Source organism: Neurospora hispaniola (assembly GCF_033458365.1).
Source record: "Neurospora hispaniola strain FGSC 10403 chromosome Unknown B0T23scaffold_5, whole genome shotgun sequence".
In the NCBI taxonomy this organism is placed as follows: domain Eukaryota; kingdom Fungi; phylum Ascomycota; class Sordariomycetes; order Sordariales; family Sordariaceae; genus Neurospora; species Neurospora hispaniola.
The window spans coordinates 964,316-978,652 of NW_026944410.1; the positions used below are offsets into that span (position 1 = coordinate 964,316).

The 14,337-nt window shown below is 53.4% G+C and overlaps 5 protein-coding genes across 5 annotated transcripts; 2 read left to right on the forward strand and 3 right to left on the reverse strand.

Annotated features, from left to right (window-relative positions):
• The first annotated feature begins 631 nt into the window (after positions 1 to 631).
• On the forward strand, positions 632 to 2,303 carry B0T23DRAFT_161065 (mitochondrial resolvase Ydc2). The gene has a single exon (XM_062832728.1). The coding sequence runs from the start codon at positions 716 to 718 to the stop codon at positions 2,177 to 2,179; it is 1,464 nt and encodes a 487-aa protein (XP_062691591.1). The 5' UTR covers positions 632 to 715; the 3' UTR covers positions 2,180 to 2,303.
• A 124-nt stretch (positions 2,304 to 2,427) lies between these two features.
• Positions 2,428 to 5,620, reverse strand: B0T23DRAFT_318388 (ATP-dependent DNA helicase; the record flags this gene model as incomplete). Its single annotated transcript, XM_062835074.1, has 5 exons — positions 2,428 to 3,648; positions 3,704 to 3,738; positions 3,804 to 3,955; positions 4,660 to 5,468; positions 5,525 to 5,620. The coding sequence occupies 5 exons, from the start codon at positions 5,618 to 5,620 to the stop codon at positions 2,428 to 2,430; spliced, it is 2,313 nt and encodes a 770-aa protein (XP_062691592.1).
• A 366-nt stretch (positions 5,621 to 5,986) lies between these two features.
• B0T23DRAFT_161120 (uncharacterized protein) lies at positions 5,987 to 9,806 on the reverse strand. Its single transcript, XM_062832729.1, has one exon. The coding sequence runs from the start codon at positions 9,561 to 9,563 to the stop codon at positions 6,354 to 6,356; it is 3,210 nt and encodes a 1,069-aa protein (XP_062691593.1). The 5' UTR covers positions 9,564 to 9,806; the 3' UTR covers positions 5,987 to 6,353.
• A 1,250-nt stretch (positions 9,807 to 11,056) lies between these two features.
• Positions 11,057 to 12,541, reverse strand: B0T23DRAFT_161153 (uncharacterized protein). The gene is made up of 2 exons (XM_062832730.1): positions 11,871 to 12,541; positions 11,057 to 11,802 (listed from the first exon to the last, which is right to left on the reverse strand). Exons 1-2 carry the CDS (start codon positions 12,391 to 12,393, stop codon positions 11,246 to 11,248), a joined length of 1,080 nt encoding a protein of 359 aa, XP_062691594.1. The 5' UTR covers positions 12,394 to 12,541; the 3' UTR covers positions 11,057 to 11,245.
• A 391-nt stretch (positions 12,542 to 12,932) lies between these two features.
• Positions 12,933 to 14,334, forward strand: B0T23DRAFT_359788 (uncharacterized protein). Its single transcript, XM_062836239.1, has 2 exons — positions 12,933 to 13,443; positions 13,520 to 14,334. The coding sequence occupies exons 1-2, from the start codon at positions 13,389 to 13,391 to the stop codon at positions 13,891 to 13,893; spliced, it is 429 nt and encodes a 142-aa protein (XP_062691595.1). The 5' UTR covers positions 12,933 to 13,388; the 3' UTR covers positions 13,894 to 14,334.
• Positions 14,335 to 14,337: the final 3 nt, after the last annotated feature.

Sequence of the window (14,337 nt, forward strand, 5' to 3'; positions counted from 1 at the left end):
CCCACGAGACGTTGGGATGAAAGGCTGGAATACGGCCTTTCTTTGGCCAATTGCATCGATGCCACTGGAAGATCAGAAGAAAAGGGCGTCAAACAGACTGAAAGGGACCTTCCGTTCGCATCTGATGTGCCCGCGACCCGAATCAAACTGTCGGATTTGCCTGCCGCCGACTGCCCCGTGCCAGCAAGGTTCTTAAAGCCCGGCAGGCATTTGAGCTAGTGCGATGTAATGGAATCCTGGGCAAGCATTGACCAAGCCCGCCGCAGAGTACAATACAGGCAAGTTGGTGCTTTTCTGTACAATGTACCCAGCGACATCAGCCACACGGCAACAAACAGTGTTGTACTGGGTACCATAGACGAGACGTCCAGGATAGTAGTGTGGTATTCTCAACTTCATCTACAAACTTCCATCATTTTGGGGCAACAAGAGACGGAGTCGACACAACACAGAACCCGCTATCTAACCTCGCTTGGGGCATCTCACGACTCTCCAGCTCAACAACTCAAGAGAGAGAGAGGCACTCAACTGATCAACCACTACACTGATTTGTGGTGAGCAATCGAAGAGAGTCAAGCGTAGAATATCAGCTCAAGCCACTCGAAGCAGTCGACTGCTAGGGAAGGCCCGGTTCCAACAGATGGCTGTATTGGCAAAAGCTTGTGAGGAATTTCTGGCTTGAGTCGAGTCCGGTATTACCGGCTAGTTGTACATCATGGCGGGTAAGCCGTCCGTGTTGGCCAAGTTGCACGTCAGCCAGTTGCAGGAGCTCATGGTCCGGTGTGGTCTGCCAAAGACTGGAGCAAAGCTTCTCCTGTACAACCGTATTCGAACCGCGGCTAGAGAGCACAAACCTTTAGCTCCCAACTCTCGCATTCTCAGCATCGACATGGGTCTCAAGAACTTCGCCTACAGTGTTCTCACTCCAGTCATGCAAGACAGCAAGGCCATGGCCGAAGAGTATCCTTTGCCTGGAGACGGAGGCATCGGGATCAACAGGCCCAAGGACGGGGAAATTAGGTTCAACAGGTCCAAAGACGGAGAAATTGTTGACACGGCCAGTTTCTTCGGGATGCTTCAAGGGACCAAGGACGGGAAGAATGGCGTCCTTGGGTCCACATTCGAACAAAATTTCAACACTCAACAGTCTTATAATATCAAGAACACTACAAGGCGTGTGGCCGACTTGCACGCATGGCGCCACCTCAACCTTCTCCCCTGGCTTGAGGTGAGCAATATCGATGGGAAGAATACGGACGCCGTCAGCGAGAACTTTGCCCCTAACGCCATGGCTGACATGGCCTACCGTCTTATCACGGAGCATATTCTGCCCCAAAAGCCAACCCACATCCTCATTGAGCGTCAGCGCTTCCGTACCGCCAACGCAGCCGGCATCTTTGAGTGGACCGTCCGCGTAAACATGCTCGAATCCATGATCTACGCCATCCTGCGCGTCATGCAAAACCGCGGCGAGTTCAAGGGCGTCGTGGTTGCCGTGCCGCCCAAGCGCGTGGTCAACTACCTCATGGACAAGTACGGGCATGAGATACCCACACCTCGCGATCTGGTGAATCCTAACAGGGCCAAGATAAAGCCAAAATCGAAACGGGGCTTCTCGAGGTTAGAGAACGAAATTCCACCCGAGGAGGACAAGGATGACGAGCTTCTCAACCCATTCGAGGAGCCCATCAACGTTGACGAGAAGGAAACCAATAAAAAGATCAAGGACGTCAAGAAGGCCCGGATGTGCCTTTTGGGATCGTGGTTGAAGAACCAGGAAAAGCTCGGTCTCGTAAACCGTGAGATGCAGCGCATGGCCGACTACTTCGTAAGGGCCGTTCCCGTCGCCGTCAACAATTTGTTAAGTCTGACCAAGCAGAAATTGAGGAACAGCGCCGTAGAAATGCCGGCTCCCGCGCACCTCCCGGAGTCCCTCGGCGTCGGCACGTTGATGGGCAAGAGAGAAGAGAGGACGGAGCGTGTTACCAAGGGCGAACACATCGACAAGATGGACGACTTGTGCGACTCGGTCACCCAGGGACTCGCTTGGCTGGAGTGGGGGTTACAGTTGGAGGAAGCTATGAAGAGGATGCCGTGGATTATGGAAAACAATGAGGAACCGGAGAGACCCAAGCTGGGAATCCCTGTGAGGAAGAGGACAACGGGCGGAGGTCTATAAAATTTCTAGATGTACGATAAAGTGTTGCCAAGATACCTGCCTGTCACCGAAAACGATAAACTGCGTTTCTCTCATTGTGTTGCCCACTCGATGTTGCCGGAAACCACTCACTGCCTTGCAAGGATGAGATTGTTACAGCGCGCAAGACTATGAATGGAAGCATGGGTATCATATTAATCTAGACCTCAAATACTGCGTCAACCAAGACATCAACCAGGTAGCAAACTCCAAAGGCTCCAAGTTCAACCCTACTCACTCCAATATTCATCGTACATGCCCTCTTCCCGTTGAGTACTAACCCATTCCTCACTCGCCAACCCCCTCGCCATCCTCCTCTTCAGTCCCTGCGGGTCCTTATGCCAGTCACACGCGTAATCGCACGCAGGCACTTGCGTCTCCCCAAAATACCTGCAAATCGCCGCATGCCGACAAGAACCGGTATCCTCACAATACGCCACCAGCCTACCAAGACTCATCTGCCTCGCCTGTTTATTAATGATGCCATCCGCGGACGCGTTTTTCGACACTGGCTCCCTCATGACCAAGTTACAAACCCTATCCCGGTCCTCACGGCTATAGTAAAGAAAACAATAACTCGCATTCCCATCACGACCCGCCCGCCCGGCCTCTTGGTAATAGCCCTCAAACGACTTGGGCAGCCGCCAGTGTACGACGAACCGCACGTTCTCCTTGTCGATTCCCATGCCGAAGGCCGTCGTAGCCACGATGACATCGTACCCCGGATCGTTGGCAATCCACTTGGCCAACGTCTCCTCCTTCACCTGGTTCGGCAGTTTCGCGTGGAAGGGCCGCGCGCCGATACCGTCGTGTCGTAAGGCGGCCGCGAGCGACTCGACTTCGTCGCGGGAGATGGTGTAGATAATCCCCGGTACGTTCTCGACGCGCTCGCCGGTGGCGTCTAGCTCGGCTTTTCGATCCGCGGCCGCTCGACGGTCGTACACGCCCTTGAGCCAGGTGACAAAGTCGTCGTAGCGGTCGTTGGCTTCGTCGCTGGTGAAACGCACTTCGAGGTGCAGGTTCGGTCGGTGGGCTGTCATGCTGAAGATCTTGAGTTTGCCGGGCGTCTTGTCCAGCCCTAGCGTGGTAAGCACATCGTGACGGACTTGCTCGTTGGCTGTGGCGGTGAGACACATGACTGGTACATCGGGAAAGGTTTCGCGGAACCAGGAGAGCCGTTTGAAGTCTTTGCGGAAGTCGTGGCCCCATTCTGAGATGCAATGGGCTTCGTCAACCACGATACGCGCCAGCTCGTGCTGTTCGTAGACCAGTTTCAGTTTCCGCCGGAAGTGGTCGCCCGAACACAGCTCGGGAGTCACATAGAGGAGCCGCATGAGGGGATGCCCAGTTGCGAGATCAGCGTAGATGTAGTCTCGCTCTGGCAGGGTAGTGTTGCTGTTCAGAGTACGAGCGTCCACATCTGATGCCTTGAGGGCTTCGACTTGGTTCATCTGAAGGGCAATCAGTAAGTCGCTTGGACCAATATGTCTGAGGAGTGATACCTACCATGAGACTCAGTAATGGAGAGATCACGATGGTGACTGTATACAAAAGGTCAGATTGGGCTTTCTTCAACCGTCAGTTGCTTTGGAAAGGCGGAACACACTTCCACGGTCTATAACTGCTGGCAGTTGGAAGCATAGACTCTTGCCGAAGGAGGTGGCAGCCTGGACGAAAACATCATGACCGTCGAGGGCAGCCTCGATGATCTCTCTCTGATGTGGTCTGCGAATATCGGTCAGAATGGAATCACACGTACTCGACAGCTCATTCATCACACCTAAAGTTTTCTTTGCCGAATTGTCGACGAAGAGTGAAGTCAATGTCTTTGAAGGAGTCGCTCCTTAGGAGAGGCATCGCTGCTTTCGCCGATGCTGAATTCGTGCCCCGCGTCGCAGCTATCGTGCCGCTCCGATTTCCATGAGATGGTGCAGTGGCAAAGAGATCTAGTCTAAGCCGGACTTACAGCTTTACTTTCTAATCAGGCGTCAAGAGCTCGCGAGGGTGACGAATTCATCCCATCACGTCGGCTTGGTCGCGCCTGTTGTTTGTGGACTTGACTTCCATTGTTGTGCATCTGAAGCAACCTACTAGGGAGTTCCCAGTGTTAGTTGGCGGCTTATGGCCGCGCCAAGCCACTGCAAGCAGCGGTCCCCACCACCTGCAGTTCAGCGCCGGGCGATGTGCAATTCCGTTCGGGTTGTAAATCCTCGGGCACAGCTCGTCCAACCTAAGCTTCGTTGAGGTTCCCGTCATAATCACAGTTGGCATCTGACTCTATTGGTATCTCGAGATCATACACACAACACATGATCCTGGGCTCCTTGACGTGGCAGTTCAATAATTGATCATAATTGTGATGCCGACTCAAGTAAGGCTACCAGCCGTCCATGTTCTTCCTTCCCTCTTACCTTGGTTCGCTTTCCAATCCACCATCAAAACATGGGAGATGCAAAGCTCACCAAACCCCCGGAATAACCGCCCACTTCTTGCTAATCTTCTCCTCCCCAAACTTCTCCATATACCACTGCTTCCCCTTCACCGCCCTCGGCAACATGGCCGCCACCTCGTTCAGCAAAAAACACCTCGCCGGCAGACATCCCCAGCCAGCCGCCATGTAAAACCCAAGCCACTCAACCCATTCGCAAAAGTAGTGCGGGTAAAGCATCACCTTGAACAGTCCCGCCTTGGGGATCTCGTAGTGCTTCTCTACCTTCTTCCCCGGCTGTCCCTTTTGCCCATTCTGCTTTGCCAGCCTTTCCTGCCTGCGGTTTTCCCGGCGTCTGATCTCCCGCAGCTCGTCATCGTGGTAGAAGTTCGCCATCAGACCGACGTAAAACAGCGCAATTCCGCAAGTAAATTGCAGCGTGGGGAACGAGCTAAAGAGCTGCCTGTCCCACGCCGCGTGAGTCGTGGGACCGTAGGCGGCGAGCCAAGCACCGATCAACGTTCCGTTGATAATCTGGAAGCTAAGCGCAGAGAGCCAGATGGCGATGTGTATGGGCGCCATGCTGGGCTGCAGAAAAGGAAAGGCGAGGGCGCGATAGGAATAGTGAAATACAAAGAGGCCGGCGAGCACCTTGTTTTGCCAGGGCAGGTCGCTGAGGGTGAAGCCATGTTGGGCGGGGAGGGTGCGCATCATGTACACCAGGGTCATGAAGCCAGGTGCTTCCATGGTGAGCCAGCCAATTCGGCCGGGCAGGTTAAGGCGGCTGGTGACTGATGTCTTGCCCATCCCGTACCAGGAGACACCCCATTGAAGGGAGGCGGCCTGGTCAGTTGTGTCAGTTGTGATGTAGAGCATTCTCGTAGGGCCGCGACACATACCACGGGGAACCACTTCCATAAGGAGAGAATGAGATCGTAAGTCTCCCTTGTGGGAGGATACCAGTTGTCGATTAGACCTACGGTACTAGTCGTCATTTTTTTTCCCAATCCGTTGGCGCTGGGCCAACAATTTATCTAGTGAGTTGGTCAAGTCGAAGGCGAACGGCAACTTCACAGTGATTGAGGTGATCGGCGTACGGGTGATGGTTTAGTTCAGAACCGTCTTGTTGCACTAGATTGGGGTGCTAATTCCCCACATTCCCAAGTAGGTATGGTCATAGGGAAAGAACGAGAGAGAGAAAGTGCAAGGCAAGAGAAGGACAAGTGAGAAACAGACCACGGACAGTTTGTAAGAGATGTTCATATTCGCTGCCACCGTGCTTGGATTACCATTTACTGGAAGGGAAGCACTCTGCGTTCGATCATCCCAACAGGGGCAATCTAACCTGGTACATAACTAACGTTTGGCCTATTCCCCTCCAACCCCCCGGGCGCTGCCACAGGATTCACCCGTCATGTAGAGTTGTGAATTTCAAACAAACAACACTGGACAGCATCGTTGCGGTTGCTACCACCCAGTTCGACCACATTTGTAACCGCTCTCTTTCAGGTAGTATCTACCTAGCCATCAGACTTATACTACGCAAAAAAACCGCCCTTATAAGCAATACTAGGAACCATTTTCCAAGTCCAATCCTCCCTCTTTGGTATTATTCGTTCTTCATGATGACACTCCAACAAGACACGACATACATCCGTGCGCCCGAACTTTAACACCAAACCACTCCAGCATAAATGCTTGACAGAGAATCCACACGTTAACCACCAGTCACATCATAACGCATTTATCTTCTCTCGGAATCCCAGGAACTGCAACCGCGGCAGGCGGAATCCCCTGCCTCATCGGCCTTGGGGCGGCCATGTTCGCGTTATCAGGAAATCCCGATTGAGGCCTACCAGCCTGGCTGATTGATGAATGTCCCGGAGCCTGGGACGGGTTTCTCAATCCCATTGAACCCGCGGTTGAACCCAACCTTTGCGGAGGACTTGCCGCTCCAGAGCGAGGAGGAGATGCGGCTCCCGCACCGTTGGCAATAGTAGCGCGAGCCACTGTAGGGCTGCTCGTGGGATGACTGGGATGCCCTTCGGGAGGAATGTATGGTGCCTGTGTAGCAGCGACATCATAGCTAGGCGGAGCGTCTTCTACTCCTTCATCCGCTGGGCGGTTTGTGAAGGGCTGTGACTGTTGACCAGGGAGAGGCGGAATGAGCGATCTCACTGTTTGACCCGAGGTTCTAACCCCGGTTCTGTTCGCTGTCGGACTAGCTCCTCCACCATTGTTCACAGAGACGTTCATCGAGCTGGTGCTTCGGCGCGTAGACGGAGCCGTGGAAGAAACCGATAGTGAGCTGCGTGATGCCAAGGCCGCCGCTCTTTGGCTCCCAAGACTTGCGGTACTGCCACCTCTGCCGGCCCGTAAGCTACCACCTCCACCAAGACTACCACCACGGGCATGTCCTTGACCGCGGCCCTGGTTTTGCTGTCCGTTCGAAGTGCGTGCTTGCTGCTCGATAAACTGCTCCGAGAGTTCTCGTTCCCGGCGTCTACGTTCTTGTTCTTCTCTATGACGCTGCTCCTCCTCTTCCTGCAGTTGCAGTGCTAGAGCAAGGTCGTGGTCCTCCTGTTCATGTGATGGAGATGTTGGGGCATCTTCGTGCATATTCCCACTCTGTGTCCGTCCCCTACGGCCTTGAACCGTCGTCCATCCACTGCCCTCTCCCGAGGTACCATATGATGAGCTGTCGGTGTAGCTTGATCCCCGCGGGCCTGCAGGACTGGTGCTGAGGTCATGCGAAGCGCCGCCGACAGGGCGGAAGTCACCAGAAAAGAACTCGGCTCGTTCGCCGTTCACGTCCACCAGCGATTCCCATACTATCTCGTCATGGGTGGCGTATCCTGCATCCGTGACAAGTGTCATGAGTTTTCCATTCTGCGGGTGCTTGTACAAAGTGGCGAAATGGTCGTTCCGGAAGAGAATCGCTACAGACGCTGGCTTCATCGAACTTCTAATGACATCAAGTCCCCATGTGGTAAGTTGTGTGGCTGAGATTTTCCAGAAATCTTTGATGGCGAAAATATCCTGGAGCATTTGCTGTTCATCTTCGGTCAAGCCCTGTTCATCGCGGCTGCTCAGCTTGGCCTCCAGCTCCTCTTCACGGAACAGAAGGTTCTGGGCGTCATCATACGACGCCGCTTGTCTCTCAAATGCACCATACACCGGATCACTTCTAGGCGGAAGCCAACCATGGATCAAGGGAATGGAGAAAGTGGAATACAGTCTCATCTCCCTCGTACTCTCGAACGTCCCCGGAATCTGACCACCTCTCTCCGTCGGGGGCAAATTGGTGAGTGATGTACGATTGAAGGCGTCTTCCATTTGCTTGGTCGGGACAAAGCGTGGGTTAACATTCATTCCGGTATGAAGGCTTTGCAGAAAGTTGTAGAGTTCGGTAACGTCCGGTAAAACGGCATCTTCACCCAATCGTCGCTCAGACATTAGTTCGTCGAAGACGGCATCAATAAGCAGCCCAAGACTGATTTGCTCTCGTGATCGAAGGGTCTCCACTAGGACCGTATTGTCCTGATGTGCCGGAGTAGAGAGGATAAGCGCGTTGACGAGCGCAAGAAGCGGGCACGGCCCATTGGCGTTCTGAATCAGAATCGGCGACGTCCTCGGGTTGATCTCCGCTGTGGTGTCATACCAGTTAATCCTCTTGATTTGATATGTCTCGGATCTGTCAACCTGGCGTATTCGTTGCGCAGATAAACTGGCCTGCGCTTCGGTAAACCTAGGTGGTAAATCGGGTGCATTCTGTTCCATTCTTCTTTCAAGAAGTGGGGGAGCTTGTTCGACGGCAGGCGTTGAACTAGGGGGCACGGTAGATGTTGCAGTAGAAGATACGGCAGGCGGTGGTGTAGGAGGCGCGGCAGGTGCCGTAATGGTATTCTCGGTGACGGCCTTAGGAGAGCTCTCTTCGTCGTCGTCGGCGAAATCCTCCCAAGTGCTCTTTCGTGATGGGGGGCTGGGACGTATGTCAATATCGATCAAGTTCCAACCGTCTCCCGTGGTTGCAGGCGGGTTTCCCGGTGCCTTGTCTCTGGACATATCACTCAAGTCATCCCATGCGTGGGAACCATCAAGTGTCTCCTCTCCTGTAATTGATGGTAGAAGTTCAGGAGCCTTGCTTGAACGTTGCTCACCCCACTTTGCAGAATCCTCCTGAGAAGGCAATGAGAGCAATGTTGGCGGGCTCGACGATGGTCCAGGGGTGGGCTGCTGAGATGCGTTTGTAGACTTCCAAGGGTCTCCTCCGGTGTGATTTTGTTGCAGATCCGATATCAACAGTGGTGCAGGGCTGTCTCCTCTTTGCTTCAGTGACGGTTGCCAGGGGTTTTTGCTCTGTTCGGCACCTTCAGACAAGCTCAAGTTCGAAAGGGACGGGAATAGTACAGGTGATACGGGTGGCAAATATGTTGGTTGTGTCAGGAAGGTGTCTTCTCCCTCGTTGCCTGGCGTACTTCCTGACATCTTTTTCTTGAACGGATTAGTTTCTGGTTGTCCGTGGGAACCTCCTGGTCGCAGTACGGTCGGTATCCGGTTAGTATCGCCTCCTACCTCATCTGACTCCATCGCACCGGACCTTGACAGTTGGGCGCTGCCGCCGGGCCTCAGAACGGTCGGCACCCGGCTAATGTCACCTGGCTGTCCAGCAGTCGCAGACTTGTTCCCCTCCGCGCTGTTATCGGCCCATACATTTTCGTTCTCGACGCCTGATAAGTTAGAGTAACTTGGACCGGGCCTTAGAGATCGTGGCACATCATCGACTTGTCGGTCTGATCCGCCCCGGCGTTGCTGTCCTTCGCGCTCGTCGTTCCACGCCATGTTTGCTTCCGAGTCCATGGCGGAAGACCAGGTTGGTTCTCGTCGAACTGCCGGATCCAGGGCAGCATTGGCTGGAAGAGGCTTTCTGGTCACCATGTCTCCAAGGGTTGGTAACGAGTGTCGAAGGAAAAGCCAGTTATCGGAAAAGTGTTGGCGGTCGGTGGAATGTAAGCCCGAGGAAGCCGGCCAGCGCCTCTAAACTGTGATGGAACAGGATCCTGTTCAGGACTTTAAGAACCACGGGCTCCAGAACAGGTGTATACTGTGTATTTTCTTTCCGGCCTTCCAGAGAGATCCTAAGGCCCAAACGGTCCCAGCCGTGGAGATGCGGTTCAGCCGACAAAAGGTAGCCTTTCGTTGTGAAGGTCGAGGTCATGAGCGGTTCGAGGTTAAGTGAACAGTTGCGTCATTGGCGCGCGACGTACCCAGGTTCTAGGATGTTGCTGGGATAGCGCTGCGGTTCTAGCACGAGACTGGGGCCTAACATGGGTATCGTCAGTGGATTGTGCACTAGATTCACTAGGATCCAGCGCAGAAGCGATTGGAGGATACTTGGTTGAGTTTCTTCAAGTAGGTTAAGTACTAACTTACAAGTGCAGGAAGAGTTTGGGGTCAGCAGTTGTGCGTCCCTGAATGTAGCCAGTTCGGTGATGGGAGATGTAAGTTAGAAGTCACGATTGACCGATTGTGTGTAGTTCGAGATGGTTTCCAATGCTGAAATCGCCAATGTGAAATGGAGAAAGAGACGAGACGGAATCCCAGCAGCTGGAAAAGTGGTGGCAGTGCGTAGCTGCAGCTGCGGACTTGGGCCCCTCAAGGTTCCCGTCGTAGTGGGACGGGGGCTTTATCTAATCGTGGCGACCTCGGTGCCCCGTTGGCCGCAAGTGGAAAGGCGTTGACCTCAGTTGTAGACGGCAAGACGGGCTGACTGCTGCCACCAACTGAAAGGATAGTATAAAATGGTGATCGATAAGAAACGGTAGATTGCTGTTGGCAACGTCATGTTATACCTACAACCTAATAGAAGGCTGGACAGTCGGAGGCTGGTGTAATGCTTGGCCGGGCATGAGGATCCGAGGGGAAGCAGCTTGCATAGGCGAATTACGTTGTTGGCCACTCTGACGGCCTCCCACGCTCATGGTTCATTGCAGGCTGGCGGCAGCAGCAGCAGCTACCCCTCACCAGGGCACTTCCCTTGCCCTCCCCGTAAGGCCTCGTCATCTCCTCTCCTGCCTAGGCGATCCAGCAGGCATCCATGCTGTGGGTGATATTAACAATTCCACTTGACACAGGAACCCGGAATGTCTACATAGTGTACTATTTCCGCCTGCCACCGAGTTGTGACCTAGAGGTAGGTACTTTAGTCCCATTGTATTGGGCGTAGAGGTAATCGATGACATCCCACGAAGAGAATTGCTAGTAGGTATAATGGCTCATTCTAGGCCATGGCCCACGGCCCTCAGCAACCTTAACACTTGTGGCCATTTCCCGATTCAAAGGTAAGAATGTCACGAAGAAGAAGTGACCAGGAACCCCATGTAAATACACAGATATTTATATTAGGATTACACAAACATCATTTCTCATAAGACGTTAGCCAGTACGCATCAAGTATACGTTTCGACTTCCGCTCCGTCTCTTGGTCTACTCAAGAAGGCCTCCCACGGAACTGCATGCTATGCGTACAGCTCACTAAAACTGCCCAGCGTTTGGGCCCAACACAAAACAGCCTCCACATCACGACAACCCTCTCCGCAAAACAGATATCAACCTCCGTTTTAGTATTTCGATCCTGGAGAATAAAGGTTCTTGATCCTGATACAAGCTGGTGTCTCGAACCTTTCGGCCTTGGCCAACTTCTCTTGATCTGTACGGAACCACCCCTGGGCCTCCTCGATCAACCGCCGCTTCTCTGTCATCTCTCGTTCGCACTGTTGCTGTAGCTGCTGCACAAAGATGTGCTCGGCCTTCTGATCCAAGTTGTACAGCTTCGAGGCAGAATAATGCCTGACGTCGTTTGGGTTGACATAGTAATTGACCTTGACGTTGGGCATTTTACGTGCCATTGTGTAAGGGGGTATGGCCTGCTCAAAGGCCATGGCCGGTGTTGATGGCCCCGTTGTTGCTCCGGAGAACAGCGAAGAGATCATGGGGAAGATGAAGAGAATAATGATGGGCAAGAGGCTCATCAATGTGCTCCACATACTATTGCCTCCTTCTTGTTGCTGTCCAGCCTGCCGAGGACGAGTCCTGGGCCTTCCTCCGCCGAATTGATGCACCCGAATACCAGGCCCGCCGCCAAAGTTGAAGACGAACTGCGGCCCTCCGTCGAAAGCTGCAGCGAGAAAATTATGTCAGTATACCGAAAACCCATGTCCTGTTGACTGAAGGTGGTGCACAAACCGGCTCCGAAGGGACCCCCACCAAAACCTCCCCCGCCAAAGAACCTCGCAAACATTTCCTCGGGGCTGATGTCTGCGTCGTCTCCCCACATGCCTCCCTGATGCGCCCTTGCTGCTCCCCTATTCGCAAAGCCGGCAAACGGATTCTGCTGCTGCGCGCTGGCAAACCTACTGTCCGGGTCGGTTCCGAAGCGGTCGTACTTGTCGCGTTTCTCCTTGTCACCCAGGACGCTGAAGGCGCGCGACACCATTTTGAATGCCTCGTCGGCGTGCTCGTGGCCGTTCTTGTCCGGATGTGTCAGCAGGGACTGCTTGCGGTAGGCCTTCTTGATCTCGGCGTCGGTACATGTCTTGGACACCTCGAGAATCTCGTAAAAGGCGGTGGGCTCGCATTTCCGGATTCGCAGGACCGCAGCCTTCTGCTCGGCTGTGTATTTGCGCTCTTGGTTGCCCTGGTTGTGCTGGCGGTTGTGGGCGGACGACCCGTTTGAGGCATCAGCCCCAGAGGTTGTGGCTGCGGGCATGATGTGCCCTTTGTCTTATGGTTCTAGTCCCAGATATTTGAAAAGGGTGTTGTTGATGACTATCTTCGAGAATCAAGGCGAAACGTGATTTTGTAAAATCTGAGCGTCGGATCGTCTGGTTGGCCGACCTTTCGTTGAGGAGGGCCGGGGAATGTACTAGTGACGCAACGAGGCAAAGGCGGTGTCCGTGACAACGTCGAGGTTTGTTGAAGCTGGACAATGAAAAGCCGAGCGATAGGTCGGCGACAAATAATTGGTTGTTATTGGGATCACAGACCCAGGTGGGAAAACGACTTCTACAGCGTTCTGATGCTAGATGCCGGGTTCAGGTCATTCGCGATTGTGTAAATGCATTGACAAGGAGAGCGGACAGGGTAGTCGAAAGCGTGGCTTTTTTTCGGGAACCGCTGCAGCGGACGGTGGTGTGGTTCTTGTCCAAAAAAGTGTAGGTACGTATCGATTGGCGAGTCTTGATCAGTGGAAGTCAGAGTGAGAGAGTACCTCATATACAACAGAGTGTTATTATAACAATCGCTACCCTATGAAACCAGAACAACTACATTCAATACCTCTATGCTTCTGGACATGATTCTTATGCTCACAAGTAGATTCGCTTGCATAGACGCGCGTAGCGACTACAGGAACATAAAAATTGAACGGGTTGTACTTAACTCGCTGACTATCCCGCAGACTGTGGACAGCTTGTAGGTAAATTCCACGCTTACGTTTCTTTCCATTCCCTTCACACATGGCTCGTGCCCCCGTGCGTTTTGGCCGAAAAATGGAGAACGACCGATCGCAATCGTGAACTGGACGGGAGCGGCAACAAGGAATGGGTCCAGTTTGCTTAGTCATCCACCAGTGTTGTCACAACTGCCTTCGATTTGACATGAGCCGATTCAAACTGCAGATAGCTAAAATTTGGTAAACAGAAAAAGCTGGTGTTGAGATAGTAAGAAAAATCAACAATCAAATCCTATACTTTCACACCCATCATGTCCACCGAAGAAACCAAGGCATCCATCGTGGACCGCGTCAGGGCTTGGGGATGTGAGTATCTCAACTACTTACTCACTCTACTCACAATCCTCACTTACATGCTCTTGATACTAACGCTCAAACATAGCCTCTTCCCTCCCCGGCATGGGCCTAGCAACCCTCATCACTGCCCTCCACTGGCGCCCCTTCCAGGCCATGCCCATGCTCCTCACTCCTCTCCTCATGTTCTCGAGCTACCTCAGCGTAGCTGGCTTCAAGATCGACAGCGCCGGCATGACGGCCGCCTGGAGCGGCATCTACTTCCTCCTCGCTGCCCGCCGCCGTCCCGCCGCGCTCAAGAACAAGTTTTCGGCTCGCGGCGCGGTCCGGGCTACGGCCATGGGTCTGAGCGCAGCCAACGTGATTGCGGGCACATACACGTATGTGACGGGTGATCGCAAGGCCGAGGAGCAGGAGAGGAAGGAGATGGACAAGTGGGGCATGTACAGCGATAGCGAATGAAGAACCCCCAGGCTTAGGGACGGCTGAGATGGTGTGGAGCAGTGCGTTCGCTGTAGTTGAGGAGAATTGGTCTGCCATACAGGAGCGAGTGTGCTCTGACGTGCTATAGTGGACAGCCCGAGGATATTCCACTACAAGTAACTGCACATCCAGAAGTTGCTGGAAGGTGAGGGACTAGACGGGTTTGTTGTTTGGCAGGTTTTCTTTTGGCGGGAGAAGCTGTGTGTCTGTAACATACTGTACCATAAAGAGCAAACATTTTGGCGGCGTCAAGGGGTGAGAAATGGCAGACAGGGAATACTCGGGAATGCGCAAAGTCACACTTCTGAATGTGTTCGCTTTGAGCAGCAGACGCCAAATGGGTGCTGGATTTCCTGCTCGCTTTTCTGGGAGCTGTGAGCTTGAATAGCGTATAACTAAATGCAGAAACCATAAACATGATTT